At 44.4% G+C, this 13874-nt stretch overlaps 1 protein-coding gene across 1 annotated transcript in view; it reads right to left on the reverse strand.

Annotated features, from left to right (window-relative positions):
* The window catches only part of CATSPERB (cation channel sperm associated auxiliary subunit beta), a 122041-nt gene that overhangs the window by 59858 nt on the left and 48309 nt on the right, over window positions 1-13874 (reverse strand). The window contains exons 10-16 of the mRNA XM_059723176.1: window positions 11372-11404; window positions 10997-11063; window positions 6411-6457; window positions 4349-4501; window positions 3282-3434; window positions 704-848; window positions 194-345 (exon numbers count right to left, since the gene is read on the reverse strand). Of these exons, the coding sequence (XP_059579159.1) occupies window positions 194-345; window positions 704-848; window positions 3282-3434; window positions 4349-4501; window positions 6411-6457; window positions 10997-11063; window positions 11372-11404 (750 nt within the window). The remainder of the gene's footprint in view (window positions 1-193; window positions 346-703; window positions 849-3281; window positions 3435-4348; window positions 4502-6410; window positions 6458-10996; window positions 11064-11371; window positions 11405-13874) is intronic.

The following is a 13874-nucleotide window of genomic DNA, read 5'->3' on the forward strand; positions in this document are numbered from 1 at the left end:
CATCAAATCTTCAGATTCAGCCGAATTAAATCAGGGACAGTGGTCCATATCAACAAATTGAATTACTGTCCCCAATTTGGGTCAAATCTGAATCCTAATTGAATAGGGCCCATTTTGTACATCCCTAAAAAGCATCTCTCTGTGGGTTTTAAGAATATTTTACAAGTTTATTACATTTTGTTAGACAACTGACCTGAAGTAAAGAAATAAAATCAAGTTGATCTATATCCACACAATCAGGGTCTGACTCATTCAGAACAATTAGATGTAAAGCTCCCAAGTGGTCAAAGTACAAAGTAAAAACACTGTGTTGTGAAGTCGTAAGTTTTGCATATCTTTCAAAACCTACAGAGAAAAGACAGAGGACAGTAAGTTTAAAATGGGTCAGGCACACTAGCCACTATAGTAGTGTGACTGAAGAGTGTTGCTGTTCCTACTGGCAACTCCTAGTGGGAGTAGGGAGGTCTTAATGCCCCTACTTTGAAAAATCTTAAACAAGCTTTGTAAAGTTAATAAATAGCCATTTGAAACAACACAACAAATACATTTACTGGCATGATCATCTCCTAAAAGATGTAACATTTAGCATCCTGATCCTGCACTGCACACTGGGGTGGACCTCTCAATCCCATTAACTTCAGTGAGAAACCTTTCCAGGCCTGGTTTGGGTTGACCCTCAGAGAGCTAGTTATGAATGCCTCACCTGCCTTAGTATAGAAGATACTTCCCTTATTAGTTACAAAAGTAATTGACTGACTGTAAACACATGTATTTATTTTCACAACTATTTCATTCTTCAGGTTCAATAATAGCACAAAAGTGTTGCCTCCATCATCAGAAAACCATACCTAGGGAAAAAAACCAAATAGCACTCTTAAATTACTGCCTTCATTTAAATTGGAGACAGATTCACTATAGAGACTCTTCTAATTGAATATTGGTATACTCAAGGCAGAGACACCAGCCCCCAAATTATAAAAATATACTTTCTTTATTAAGACAGAGATGCAACAAATATACAACAAATATACCAAGCTAATCCAAAATCCAGGAGTTAATGTTTCTAGATATTAGATCCTATCTGATGATAGCAGATTTCCTGATATCTATAATTTGTACATAAGTAATTTAAGAATAACGCATGGCATAAGAAAAACTTTTGCTTTTAATCCATTATTATAAAAATATTTTAAAAGGCTGGAAGTGCAAAAACAGTGTGGCCCCCTCCTAGGGGCCAAGCATGAAACACTTGTCAGCAACAAAAACACTTATCATCATTGGCAATCCCTTACAGTCAAGGATGATTATCTTTCATGCTTGCTTTATTTGTGGGTCTGAAGATGGCTGATGAGGCCTATCTGGGATCGACAGACTCTTGCAGCTTGGGCACATGTTTCTGTGTGGGTGGGTGGCTTCGAGTTCTTGGTTCAGTTTACAACACACTGTTTCTGCCACTTCTGTTTTTCTGTCTCCTGTAAGGTTTCAAAGTACTGAGATCCTTGCATTAGACTCTTCCTCTATTTCAGGCAGCCCTGGATGATAGTCTCCCAAGAGTTGATATTGATGGTGCATTTTTTCAAGTCGGCCTTGAGGATATCTTTGAAGTGCTTTCTCTGCCCTACTCTTGAGTGTATACCTTGACTGAGCTGGGAGAATAAAACTTGCTTCAGAAGTCTGGAGTCAGTTCTCCAGATGAGGTGGCCAGCCCAGCAAAATTAATGTTGGATAATCATTGTCTTGATGCTCGTGGCGATCACAACTGCTTGATAAACCATGTGCTTGGTTTAGGATTTGATACTATGATCTTCAGACACTTGTTTCCACTTGTTACACTTGCACATCTGAGGCAATGTTGGATTTCTTTGTCAATGTCAGCCTTCTGTGAGAGGTGGCCTCTGAGGTATGGGAAATACTCAACCTTCACCAGTCTCACCCTGAATCTGAATTACTGGGTCTGGGATCTGGTCATTACAAGCTTGTTGATGGAGGCCCTTAGTTTTCTGAATGTCAAAAACACTAAATTACTAGAGACTGAAACCCCCTCTCTCATGTCTTTTATGGAGTTACATATTCAAGACCAACTATTCATCTTTCATGTTGCAGAATGCACCCTTGATGGTCCAGTGCAATATAAACATTTTGTTGCAAAGTTAACTGTCCAAATTCATGTGTGATACATGACTGGACCAAGAAATGGAAATATTGGAGATTGCCAGTTCTCTTGCTGAAGGATAGCTCATATGGGGTGTACCAGGCCAGGCAGGCTTGCTTTGGTGTTGCTACCACTAGGTGCCACCTCCAGGTCACATCAGGATAAGCAGCTGGGGGATGGGCATGATGCACTTTGACTGCCCACACATACAGTGCCTACAATGCAGAAAAGGATTTCAAAGTAGATCCCACCACTGTTCTCAATGGGTGTCAGGTGGGTACTGGGCCTGCCACTGTCATCACTGTCTATGGCTGGAGAAACAAACAGTGATGGGAGGAAAGGTGGAATCCATTTAGCAAGCTACCATCAGGATGGGCTCGACATGTAGAGAAGTGGTCTTCAAAGATTGATAGATAGACAAAAAGAAAGTGCTGTATTCAAAAGCTTGTCTAAATCTATCCCAACCATGGTTTTGGCTCAATGAAATATATTACCCACAGAAATCTTTGCATCTTGCAAAATTAAAATATATTTCTTTAACGTTTTCCCCATTATTAAAATGAATGATTTTTTCTCTAAGGCCTAATTCTGACAACCTGACTCATACTGAATAGTACCTCAGTTTGCAAAATCTCACTGGGTGTCTACATGTTCATCAATGCACTGTAGTTATCATGCATTACGCTTAGTACTTGTATAACCAAGTACTAAATCAATGCACAGTAACTGGTGCTACTGCAAAATAGCGCCAGCACACAGCTTTTTAGTGATGCTAACTGAACAGTAGCTTAATACTACTGCGCAGTAGTGTATTAGCATGGTTTTTGTCCTGCACGCTACTGCACAATGTTACTAGGCTACTGAGAAGTTAGCATCTTGTGTAGACACATCCACTGTGACTTAATGCGAGCATTCACAGAAACCATTCAGTGCAAGTAAGGGATGCAGAGTTAGCACTATCAAGTAAAGTAATTTTTTTTTTCAAACATTTAGAAAATCTGTGACAATTTGATATTTTGGGTTGCTTCCACTGAAGTTAGTAAGAGTTTGATAAAATTACTTCTAGGAAACAGAATTAGAATTTCCTCCTCAAGTCATCAACCTTATGTCTGTTCCCACGCATACTCACCTGGTTTCCATAAACATAGAGAAAGTGACTGTTTGGATGGAAAAACATTCCAGTAGGAAAAAATTTAGTATCTGGAAACCAAAATGATGGAAATTTTGTCCGTGTGTGCAATTTGTGGTCTGTTATCTTGTATACCGAAACCTTTGCCTTATTCTAAAAATGAATAACAATATTATTAACAATAGATAACAGAACTACTAGCATGCAAAGTATTAGAATCAGCACAGTTAAGTTGATAATGAATTTTACATCTGGAGACAGCAGCTAGTACATAGAACTTGAATAAAATAACAAGCATATTATCATGTGCCTGGGAACATATTTTTGTTTTCTACTGATTGATCAAATACAAATATTTTTTATTACTTGTAATCTAAGGGAAAGGCTTTTTATGATATTTGGAAGATGAAGAACTACCTCTGATGCAGGGAAAAGGAGCTGGGAGTAAGAACAGCTGTGTGGTATTTCTAGCAGGGCTTCAAGATAGCCTGCAAATTTGAATTAAATGTTGTATTTTCTTCTTCAGAATATTGGTGCTTATGAAAAGGCATTTGCTGAGATAACTTTTTCAGTGCCAGGGAAGAACCCATTTTAATAGAAAGAATAATAGATAAAAACACACTAGCAGTATTTTTATTTCTGTGTTCCACTTCAGTAGCACGTCCCAGTCAAGATCTCCAAATGCTTAGGGTAAAACTCACCCTTATCCAGAAGTGCAGCATAAAGCCTGTAAACCACTTATTTCCAATAAGCTTGTTCTGGACTTCTGTACTGGGGTGCATTTCACAGAAGGACTTCATCCTTGCTACACTCCTGTAAATTATCACATTCCCCCCCCCTTCTTTTTTTTTAACTGATGGAGAAGCTGGAGTCAGGAATACAACCCATATCTCTTCTTTTTCAGTCCCCTGCTTTAACTACTCATCAACACTGTGCAGCATCCTGTCTCAAAAACTGTTTTCCTTAACAGAATAACAGTGTGGCAAAGAAGGTTGGGCAACTGAATCAAAATAGCTAAAGTTCAGAGGCTCAAAATAGCAAATACTGTCCCTGGTTTCATACTGTACCTGAATAGTTATAAGAGCTACTGCAGTGTCCTGTTGATAGTCAATAAGAAATGCCACCACTCGCCCAGAAAATTTTTTTGTATCCTGAGTTCTATAGGGCAGACAACTGTACCATTCTTTAAATGGATCATAGCTATAGAAACAGGTGGATACCTAAGAGAAAGGAATATGTTAGAAATTCAGTATCTTGAAGCTTTTAATAGGTCTGTGCATGTGCATTATAATTTTAATCATATCCTCAGCTGGTGTAAAGTATCTCAGGTCTATTAGCTTCAGTGGAGTGTGTAGGAGAGTGAAATAAACAGAACGGGGAAAGCCTACCCATAACTGTCTAAGCAATGCCTCAGTTTTACTCAGGTTCTGGACTTCTCTTGGACAGAAACTGAAAACCATTTGGAAACAAACCAAATGCTAAATTAGAGTTGAGATATGAACAAATTGGAACTAGCTGGGAAACTGAAATTGCAGAAGTTTTCCTGGAGTATTACAGAAGTGGTTTAGATAAACAGTTATGACTTTGGGTCCCATGGGGCGCTTGTACATGTGACAGGGGTTTAGTCCCCTAAGTTGAAACAGTGGATTTTTAATTATGACGATTAAAGACCCACTGTTTCGATTTAGGAGCTTCCATCACTGTTATGGCAAAGGGCCCAATCTTTCCCCCACACCTACAATGCCTGGCTGCCTCTCCAGAGGCTGTGGGGTGAGCTGCCAGTGGGTCAAGTGGTCCCTGAGCTGTGGGGGGGCCCTGGTGCTTCCTTCCATAGTGGCAGTGCCACCCAGGGCTGCCCAAGTGGACTGCCAGTGGGCCAGGGGCTGCGAGTGGGCCAGCTTGGGCAACATTTAGATCAGGCTGGGTGCTGACTCTGAGCTGGGGCAGGCCCCAGCCCACTAGCAGCCCCCTTGGGGAAGGGAAGGACTGGGGCCCCCCACAGCTCAGGGGCCACTGGCAGCTCCCCCCTGATCACAGACAGGATCTGTGAAAAAAAAGGACTGGGTCCCTTGCCACTTTTTTTTTTTTTTCCAGAGGAGCCTGTCCATGTGAGCTGCCAGCTGACTGAGTGGCCCCTGACCTGTGGGGGCCCCCGGTCCTTCCCTTTGTGGCAGTAGGCTGCCTGGGCAGGCAGCTAGTGGGCTGAGTGCTGCTCCAGCTCGCAGCACCCACTGGATCCAACACTTCCCTGAGCCTACCCAGCTTCTAGTGCACCGTGCACCATTCCTGCTGCCTTTTCCAGCTGCCAGCAAACACAACCACCCTCCTGCGGCTTATCCACACTGCCCTAGGGTGAAGCCAGCCCATTCCCAGGCAGTTCCAGGTGGTGGGAAGGTGGCGGGGATAGTGAATGAGCTACTGCTTCCTGGGTGGGCTTGGGGAAGAGTTGGATCCAACAGGAGCTGCCTCCAAGCTGGGGCCACGAGAGAGGCAGGCAGGCAGGCCCCACAAAAAAAAAAAAGATCGGGTCCCTCGCTGCTTCTGCCTTCAGCCTGGCTCTCCCAAGGCCAGCTATCATATTAAAGTCTGTAAATTACCAGTAACAACATTGCAAACTAAACTACATGCAGCTGTGGTTTAGTTTTCAACATAACAAACTTGTTTAAATGGCAAAAAGCCAAGGATGTGTAAAGTGTGATGCAATTAAACCACAAAAACAGGGATTTTCATCTTATGCACAAGCGCCCATGGTCTACAATTAAATCTGCATAGACAGCCCCTTGCATCCAGGTGGAGCTTTTGGATTAGATTCCCCCTATTTTGGAGGCAGGGACCACCAATGCCAATCTAATGGTAAGATTATCAGAGCCATATTGTTAACCAGAAGTTATTGAATAAATCATCTAGAAAGCAATTTTAAAGTTACAAGACTAAAAAAAGATAAAACGTGCCAATTATTTACTAATTAGCAATGATATCAAGCCTCTACACATTCCAGAAAAATGGCAATGAAATCAGAATTTAAAAAGATAAAACCTTCTACTTGTGCAAACTGACATGACAGAACATATCATATCACTACTACAACTATGATTAAAAGAAAAAAATTAGATTAGTGCATTATCTTACCTGGCTCAATGTCTTATCTTGTTTGAAAGAGAGGCTAATATAATCCACTAGAAAAAATGCAAAACATATTATCCGCTTGCCATCAACTGTGTTTCTAACATTTCAGACTAGAATTAAATAGGTGTTGCACAACTGTATAATAAGACAGAGGCTGTCAGCCGTATGGGCCAGTTCAGTATAAAATATACTGAGGACTTTTGAAAATTTTGGATCTGTATTAGGTGTAACAAAAAGGGTTGGGTGGTCGGACAACAAAGTCCTGATCTGACCTGTCAAGGGGTTCCTGCCTCCTCACTCTTGCTTCTGGATGCTCAGGGTCCTTCTCCCCTGTGGTTTTCACATCTTGGGGTTATAGTTTCATAGGGAGGCTGCTCAGAGGCAGATGCAGGTTTGGGGTAGGTCCTTGTCCAAGCTTCCTGGCCTCAGTTCACTTCTACTCTGGCTGGGTCCTGCTGTCCAAGGTCCACTGTACCAAGACCCTAGACTCTTGGGTTCCAGCTCCATCCCAGGCTCTCCCTTCCTCAGCCCCTGGGCCACTCAACCCCTTGACATGTCTCCAGTGGGTGCAGGGCTTGCTTCCTCCAGATACCCCCGACACCCAGTTTTCTGACATGTCAAAGTCCTCTTTCTGAAACATATTTGGGCATCTGCCTGTATTCAACACCGTGGGCTCCAGGCCCTAGGGGTGCTCTGAACTGGGTGCCCCTGCTGCACCACAGTGGCCTCCAATCTGCCCCTTACAGCCACCCTGGTCCTCTGTCTTAAATATAGATCAAAAGCATAAGCATCTGCTCTCAAAACATAAAGTTCACCAAAAAGCAAGGCTTTCCTGGCAGGGTTAATTTCACTCCACAGTAGCACATATACAGAAGTTAGAGGTACTTAACTCTCACTGTTCCTGGTGCAGGGTTTATTCTGCCCCTCTGAGGCACAGAGTCCTTTCTCTGTAGGTGGCCCAGGTGGGATCTCCCCTGGAGTACTGGCTCCTATGGTAAGATTGCCCCTTCTGGACCAGGTCCTGAGCTTATGAGCTTTTCCTTAGGTCACCTGACCCTCTGTCTCCACCACAAGCCTGCCAATCTCTATTCACACCTGAGGTGGGCAGCCATTCTATTCAAGGCTCCCTCTGCCCCCCTTAAGAGAGAGTCTCCCACGATGACCACTCTGCGTCTCTTCTTAGGGGTGGTTGCTGGTTGCCTTCCTTCCTCAAGTGCTGGAGCTGGTGGCTCTGCTGGCTCTACTGATGCTGCAAGGAGTTCATATCTGTTGTGAAATTCCAGGGGGGTGGTGACCCTGGTACAGCACGTCTTGGGGCCAGAGATGACCTTTGTCCAAGCGTCCCCTGGCTGGACTTCGCAGTAGCTCCTCTTGTCCACCCTTGTCCTGCCAGCCATCCTTCCTATGCCCTCTTCATTTTTCTGGTGAAGAGCCTGGCAGTATCTCCCCTTTGCCATCCCCGATGGTATTCAGCCTCTGCACTGCAGCCTGGAGCTCCCTTATTTGGCACCCGAGAGACTCTATTGTGGAGCATACTCCACAAGGGGAGATATCATTGCTTCTGTTCCCAGGTGCCTGCATACGAGCCAGGCAGCCCCCACAGCTGGGAACAGGGGCTCCATCTGAGTGAAGGCCAGAACCATGGGCTCCGTCTGGGTGGAGGCCTCAGTGGTACCAGAAGGGGAGGCTCCAGCTGTTGCGGGGATCTTCAGGGTGTGATGAGTCCCCACCATCGCACAGGTGGTAGTCCAGGCTACTGCTGTGCTGACCCTTCTCTTCAGGCTCGCTGCCTAGAGCCTCATGCCCCTCCTGCACGAACTCCCATGCTAACTCATGCGTTGAGGCCCAGAGCATGTCTGTTTGCATGCTCTCTCTATTCACATGGCTCCCTTGGGGGCTGGGCCAAGTAGGGGCCGGGGAGTGTGTGTGTGTGTGGGGGGGGGGGGACATGACCCTCTTTGGCTCTACTCAGCTGCCTCCCACCACTGCCCTGCCTATCCACCGCGGTCTCTGCTTACTTCCTGGCTCCACACTGGGGAGTTGGGGCCTGCCGGAGGGTCTGTAAATAGTTTTTAGCTCCTGGGAGCATGACAGGCTTCCACCTGTGTATCTCCACTGAGAGCCAGTCCCAGGTGAGTCACAAGGTACTGTTACTGGAGGGGCCAAAGGGCAATGAGGAAAAGTGGCAGCATGTGACTACTCAAAGAAGGAGGGCCCATGGAATTGAAAAGGAGCAGATTGAAGTCAGCAAACACTTTCTGGTCCTCCCTTCCTCAGGCTCTGGGCCTGAGCCCATGAGGTCTGCTGCTTCCCAGGGGCCCATATCTGGGGTGTAGCTGAGAGGATTCCTAAACTCATCTGGCCCTCTGACCACTACCCCATGCTCCTCATCCATGTGGGGACAAATGACACAGCTCAGAGCAAACCTGGCCATGTTGAGTGACTACAGGACTCTGGGGACTGGGCTCAGATGGTTGGGGGCACAGGTAGTTTTCTCCTCGATCCTCCCATTTATGGGTCACAGGCACAGGAGGTAGAGATGTATTAAAGAAGTTAACAGAAGACTGTGGCATTGGTGCCATCATGAAGATTTTGGCTTCTTTGATCACAGTCTGCACTTCAGAGAGAGAGGCAGCAGTTTGTTGGGAAGGGACAGCCTCCACCTCACTCTGATGGGAAAGAAGCCAGGATGGCTGACCTGCTCGACAGGGCTTTAAACTAAGATCACCAGGGGATGGACAGACTATCACCAGTGCAAGCCCAGGAAGTGACAACCACAGAATCAGCAGGTCAGGTAACACAAGGGAACTTACTCCAACCACAGTCCAAGGGCAGGACTCTTCTAAGAGCACAAGGAAGCCCAGGGCTTCCAATGGCAAGTTTAGCTGCCTGTACACAAATGCCAGGAGCATGGGGAACAAATAGGAGGAACTGGCCCTTTTGCTAAGTGAAAATGAATATGAACTCATAGGGATAATGGAAACCTGGTGGGAGTCCACCTATGACTGGACCACAGGTATAGATGGCTGTACTTTGTACAGGAGGGATTGTGTTATGAGAAATGGCAAGGGTGTTGCTCTTTATCCCGCCTGCAGGCTGTATTTTGCCCACCCCTGCCTTAAACCCACACTGAGATTCTGGGAGAAGCTCTTCAGCAAGTGGAGGGAGACAGTTCGGGAGCGTTCTTGCAATGATCTTTCCTGTGATGAACAGCAAAGTGATTGATCCCTCTGTAGTTTCCACAGTCAGACCTGTCTACTTTCTTGAAGATTGTCACAATCAAGGCATCCCTGAAGTCACCTGGAATTTCCTCATCATTCCAAATCCTTAAAACTAGGGCATGGAGCTGTGATGTGAGTTTCTCGCTCCCCTGCTTGAATGTTTCAGTGGGACTTCCATCAACTTCAGATACCTTGTCATTCTTCATCTGCTTGATGGCTTTCCTAACCTCACTACTACTGAAAAGACATTTGGGTACTTGGGAGCAGTGTTAAAACACCTCTTTCTTTTCTTTTGCTCTAGAGTTTTGGAGGGGAAAGGACTCTATAAAAAGATATCTGTATTCCATTCCATACTTCCTAATCTATTTGTTCTCTTCCCTATCTCCCCTGTACAAAGTGGTTCACAATGAAAAAGGAACCAAAGGCCTGGGAAATTATAACAAGCCTAACAAGATAATTAAGGCTAAAAGATGCATTTATACCATTCTAAAACAGTTTATGAGTTTTATTTTTTCTTTTAAATAAAGAGTATGCGATTAGGATTTTTCCAATGCTAACTGTAATCTGCAGATCTAAAATAGGTATTTGCACCCGAGTACATATATACAGCAAAACTAATAACTTTTAACACTAGTGCTCATGCAAAGGATAGGCTTGTAAGGAGACCTCTTGTTAAACATGTACACAAATATAGGTTTTAAATACATTAAGCCTGTGTTTAATTATCTTGGTTTAAATGATTGATTTATTTTTGAGTTTTGAATAAATGGGCTTTTCATTGTAGCTGGGGAAGAGCTTGACCCTTACCCTGGAGTTAAGCTCCACAGTAGCCACTGTTTGGCTATGTTAGCAATCCTGAGTTGTAATAGTAACTACTGATTGCTTTCTGTCCATGGTACGGTGTTCTGATCTGTAGATATGTATAGTTTATAGACATGTTGCTCATCCCAAAAGACTCTCTGCATTATCTTGCAGAGTGGTACTGTGTAGTACTGAGGAGGCACAGGTTTCTATTTTATGTAGCTTCTATACTGTCTGTCCTTGATATATCAGAACAGTAGCTTTTCATCAGCTTTTTGCATTTTTTTACCAGTACACTAGTGAAAGAATGTTGCTGGGAGGCAGGATCTGTCTCTAAATGAAACAATCTCTGTAAGTAAGGCTAGTACACCCCAAAGAACCTACGGGAGTTTGGTGCCCCAATTCCTTGGTAATTCAGCAGGATTTGCAAGTCTTACACCTTTAATCCTTGAAAAATCTATTGTTAAGCAAGTAACCTGAACACAACTCAATTCATAATCATGCTTGATTCTGACTTTTCTCCTTCTCATTTCATAAACTAAACATTTTCAAGTCTGAACTTCTCACCTTCATAACTTCCTTGGTTAGCTAAACATTGGACATTATACCATGTATCTGCACTGAAATAATCATCCTAGGAAAATTGGAGGGAAATAAATTAGTAAAATGATTACATTTCCTGGAGATATATATTTTCTATAAATAATGGAAAAAGATACTTTCTTTGGTACTATCACAGCCAAATCCACACCTGAGAAATCTCATTGTACCTACCTGGAATTCTCTCTGCGGATTCAAACTTTAAAATATTTCTATAAACTGTTAAGCATCTCTCATGTTTTAACCAAAAAAATTCAAATACTTTTTAATGTGTATTCACTGGTATAAAATGGTTTTATAACGTGAACACTGAAAACAAGCACAAAAACCTATGTTTCTTACCCATTCAAATCCACAGAATCTTGGCTTTGTAAACTAGGAAAAGAAAATAAAAATAGAATACAAAAAGCAATAAGTAATAATTCTATAATAATTCTAATAGATTTAGGATAATCAAACCTTTACTTGCAAAGCATATTTGTAAAAGATTGCACAATAGTTTGCACAAAAGTATGCACAGTATATGAAGAAGCAAGTGTACTGCTGTCAGCCACATATTTTATAAGAGTACTTTGTAATCTCAGAAAGAGGCCACGTGGAACCCATGCTCAAGGCTAGTAGCATTGCCTATTATTAAGATTTCCTGATATTTTCCAATGTAATCCCCTTTATTGTTACCTAAACATTGCTGAACTGCAACAATTTGGTCTGAAATTTTCCATGCTGGATATCTGCCTCAGGCTGAACTTTTTGGAAATTTCCACCAAAATAGTTCAGCTATTTTTGATAACAGGGATAGGAGAAAATACATTCTGGCTGTGTCTACATGAGACACTGACTGCGCAGTAGCTTGTGACTACTGAGCAGTAGCATCATGTGGCAGGAAGCATGATGTAATGCTACTGTGCAGTAGTCTCAGGCTACCGTGCAGCCAGAGTCATGAATAAGCCATTTGGCGACACTACTGCATGGTAACTCCAGTTACCGTGCAGTTATTTAGTACTTGTATAATAGTACATTAGTACTTGTTTATACAAGTACTAAATGACTGCACAGTAGCAACTGAGCAGTCAGCATCTCAGGTAGATGCAGCCGTGTTTGCCTATACTAAAGGATTTCGATGACCTTTTCCTTGAAGTGTTTTAATGGCTCCGTGTTTTTATCAGAGACTTGATATTTGCAGAAGGATTTCCTTTGTGCCAAGAATGTACCCTACAAGAATCCCCGCAAACCTGGCCATGTTATAAGTCTTGGTAAAACAGTACTTTGCACATGATCAATACAGACTTTAATTTTAGCAGTTGAAAACCCTAACAAATGTGTTCACATTGGGTTGCTTCAGCCTGAGGCTGAGAAGGATTTCTCCTGTAATTTCAGGTCAGCATTTCAGTGAACCATGTCACATTTGGGTTTGGGTCTGTGACCCTGTAGTGTAACAATTGGAGAAAAAGCATTGAATGCTGCCAAAGAGGGGGTGCCAGAATGGAGCTGGTGGGTGCCTCCCACCAGTGGCTCCAGCTTTGGTAGCAGGGAGGGCAGAGTAGTAGTAGTAGTGCACAGTGTCCTGGACCACGATGGCATATGGTGCAGGAGCTGTGGCAAGAGGTTTGCTACTGTTGGGGGAAATGTCATTGCCCTTTTTTTGCTATAGAAGATCAGGGTTTAAATGGTTGCTTGACACACATGTTGACAGCAAAAGAAGAGGTGACCCCTCCACCCTCCCAGCAGCAAAACTCTGGTTACTGCTCCAGCACCTTGTGTAGCATGAAAACCTGGACAGTACACCTCTGGACTAGGGACAGACATTCAACAAGCTGGAGCTGAATCGATTCAACCTTTGCAGGTTAGTTTAACCTGCCTAGGCTGAACCAGCTTGTAATAGGACAAACATTCACTCTGGACTGAGGCAATGCAGGCACATGCCTACAGTTGCTCAGGCCAGGTGCCGGGGGGCACTAGAGTGCACCCTCAGCTGTAGGGAAGCTGTGCTGGGGGGAGGCATGGCCAGCCCAGGCTGAACTGGCCAGAGAGAGGTTTAATTCCCTGCTTTCGGTGCCACTGGCAGGGACCAGAGCCAGGTCTGCTTGGTGCTCCCCCCTTCCTGCTGCAGCACTGGGCCCTGGGGCAGAAGGGGGTGGGGAGGACAGTTAGTTTCTCCTGTACCCCCACTGGCAGCTGGCTCTGCCTGCCATCTCCACAGCACTTGTTCCCTGCACAGAGTAGGTCCCCAGCTGTCCCCTCAATGGAGACCGGAGGGAGGAGGAATAACCCCAATCCCTGCCCCTCCCCCCACTCTGCCTCAGGCAGCTCTAGTCCCTGCCGGTGGCACAGGGAGGGGGGAATTAAACCCCTCTCTGGCCAGACCCCCGCCCCTGCCTGCCCCTGCTCAGGCTGGGGAGCAGAGTGTGTGTGTGTGTGTGGGGGGGGGCAGCCTGGCTGGGCTGGAGCAGAGAGCCCCTTCCAGCCCAGACAGCATGCTGGGATGCAGGGCAAGGAGTCTGGGACAGACATTGCATAAACTAATTTGAGCCAAATCAGCTGAGTCTGATGCTACATTCAACCAGGTTTATCTCAAATCAGTTTCAGCCACTTTGAAACTGGTTTATGTGCACTGAATGTCTCTTCTGTTACAGATTTAAACCAGTTTATTTGTAATGTCTGTCCCTAGCCCTGCTATTACTTCAACTGATTTGTGCTCACAGTGGTTCCCCTTCCTCCAATTCAGCTCCAGTTCAATGAAGAGGAGGTGACTGCCTGGTTTGAATGAGGAAGGGAACCACAAGGAAATCTGGGGAAGTTTATTTGGTTCTGAGACTGGCAGGGGAGAGGTTGACTGTACATGATA

The sequence above is a fragment of the Alligator mississippiensis genome, chromosome 2, assembly GCF_030867095.1.
Source record: "Alligator mississippiensis isolate rAllMis1 chromosome 2, rAllMis1, whole genome shotgun sequence".
NCBI classification, from domain to species: domain Eukaryota; kingdom Metazoa; phylum Chordata; order Crocodylia; family Alligatoridae; genus Alligator; species Alligator mississippiensis.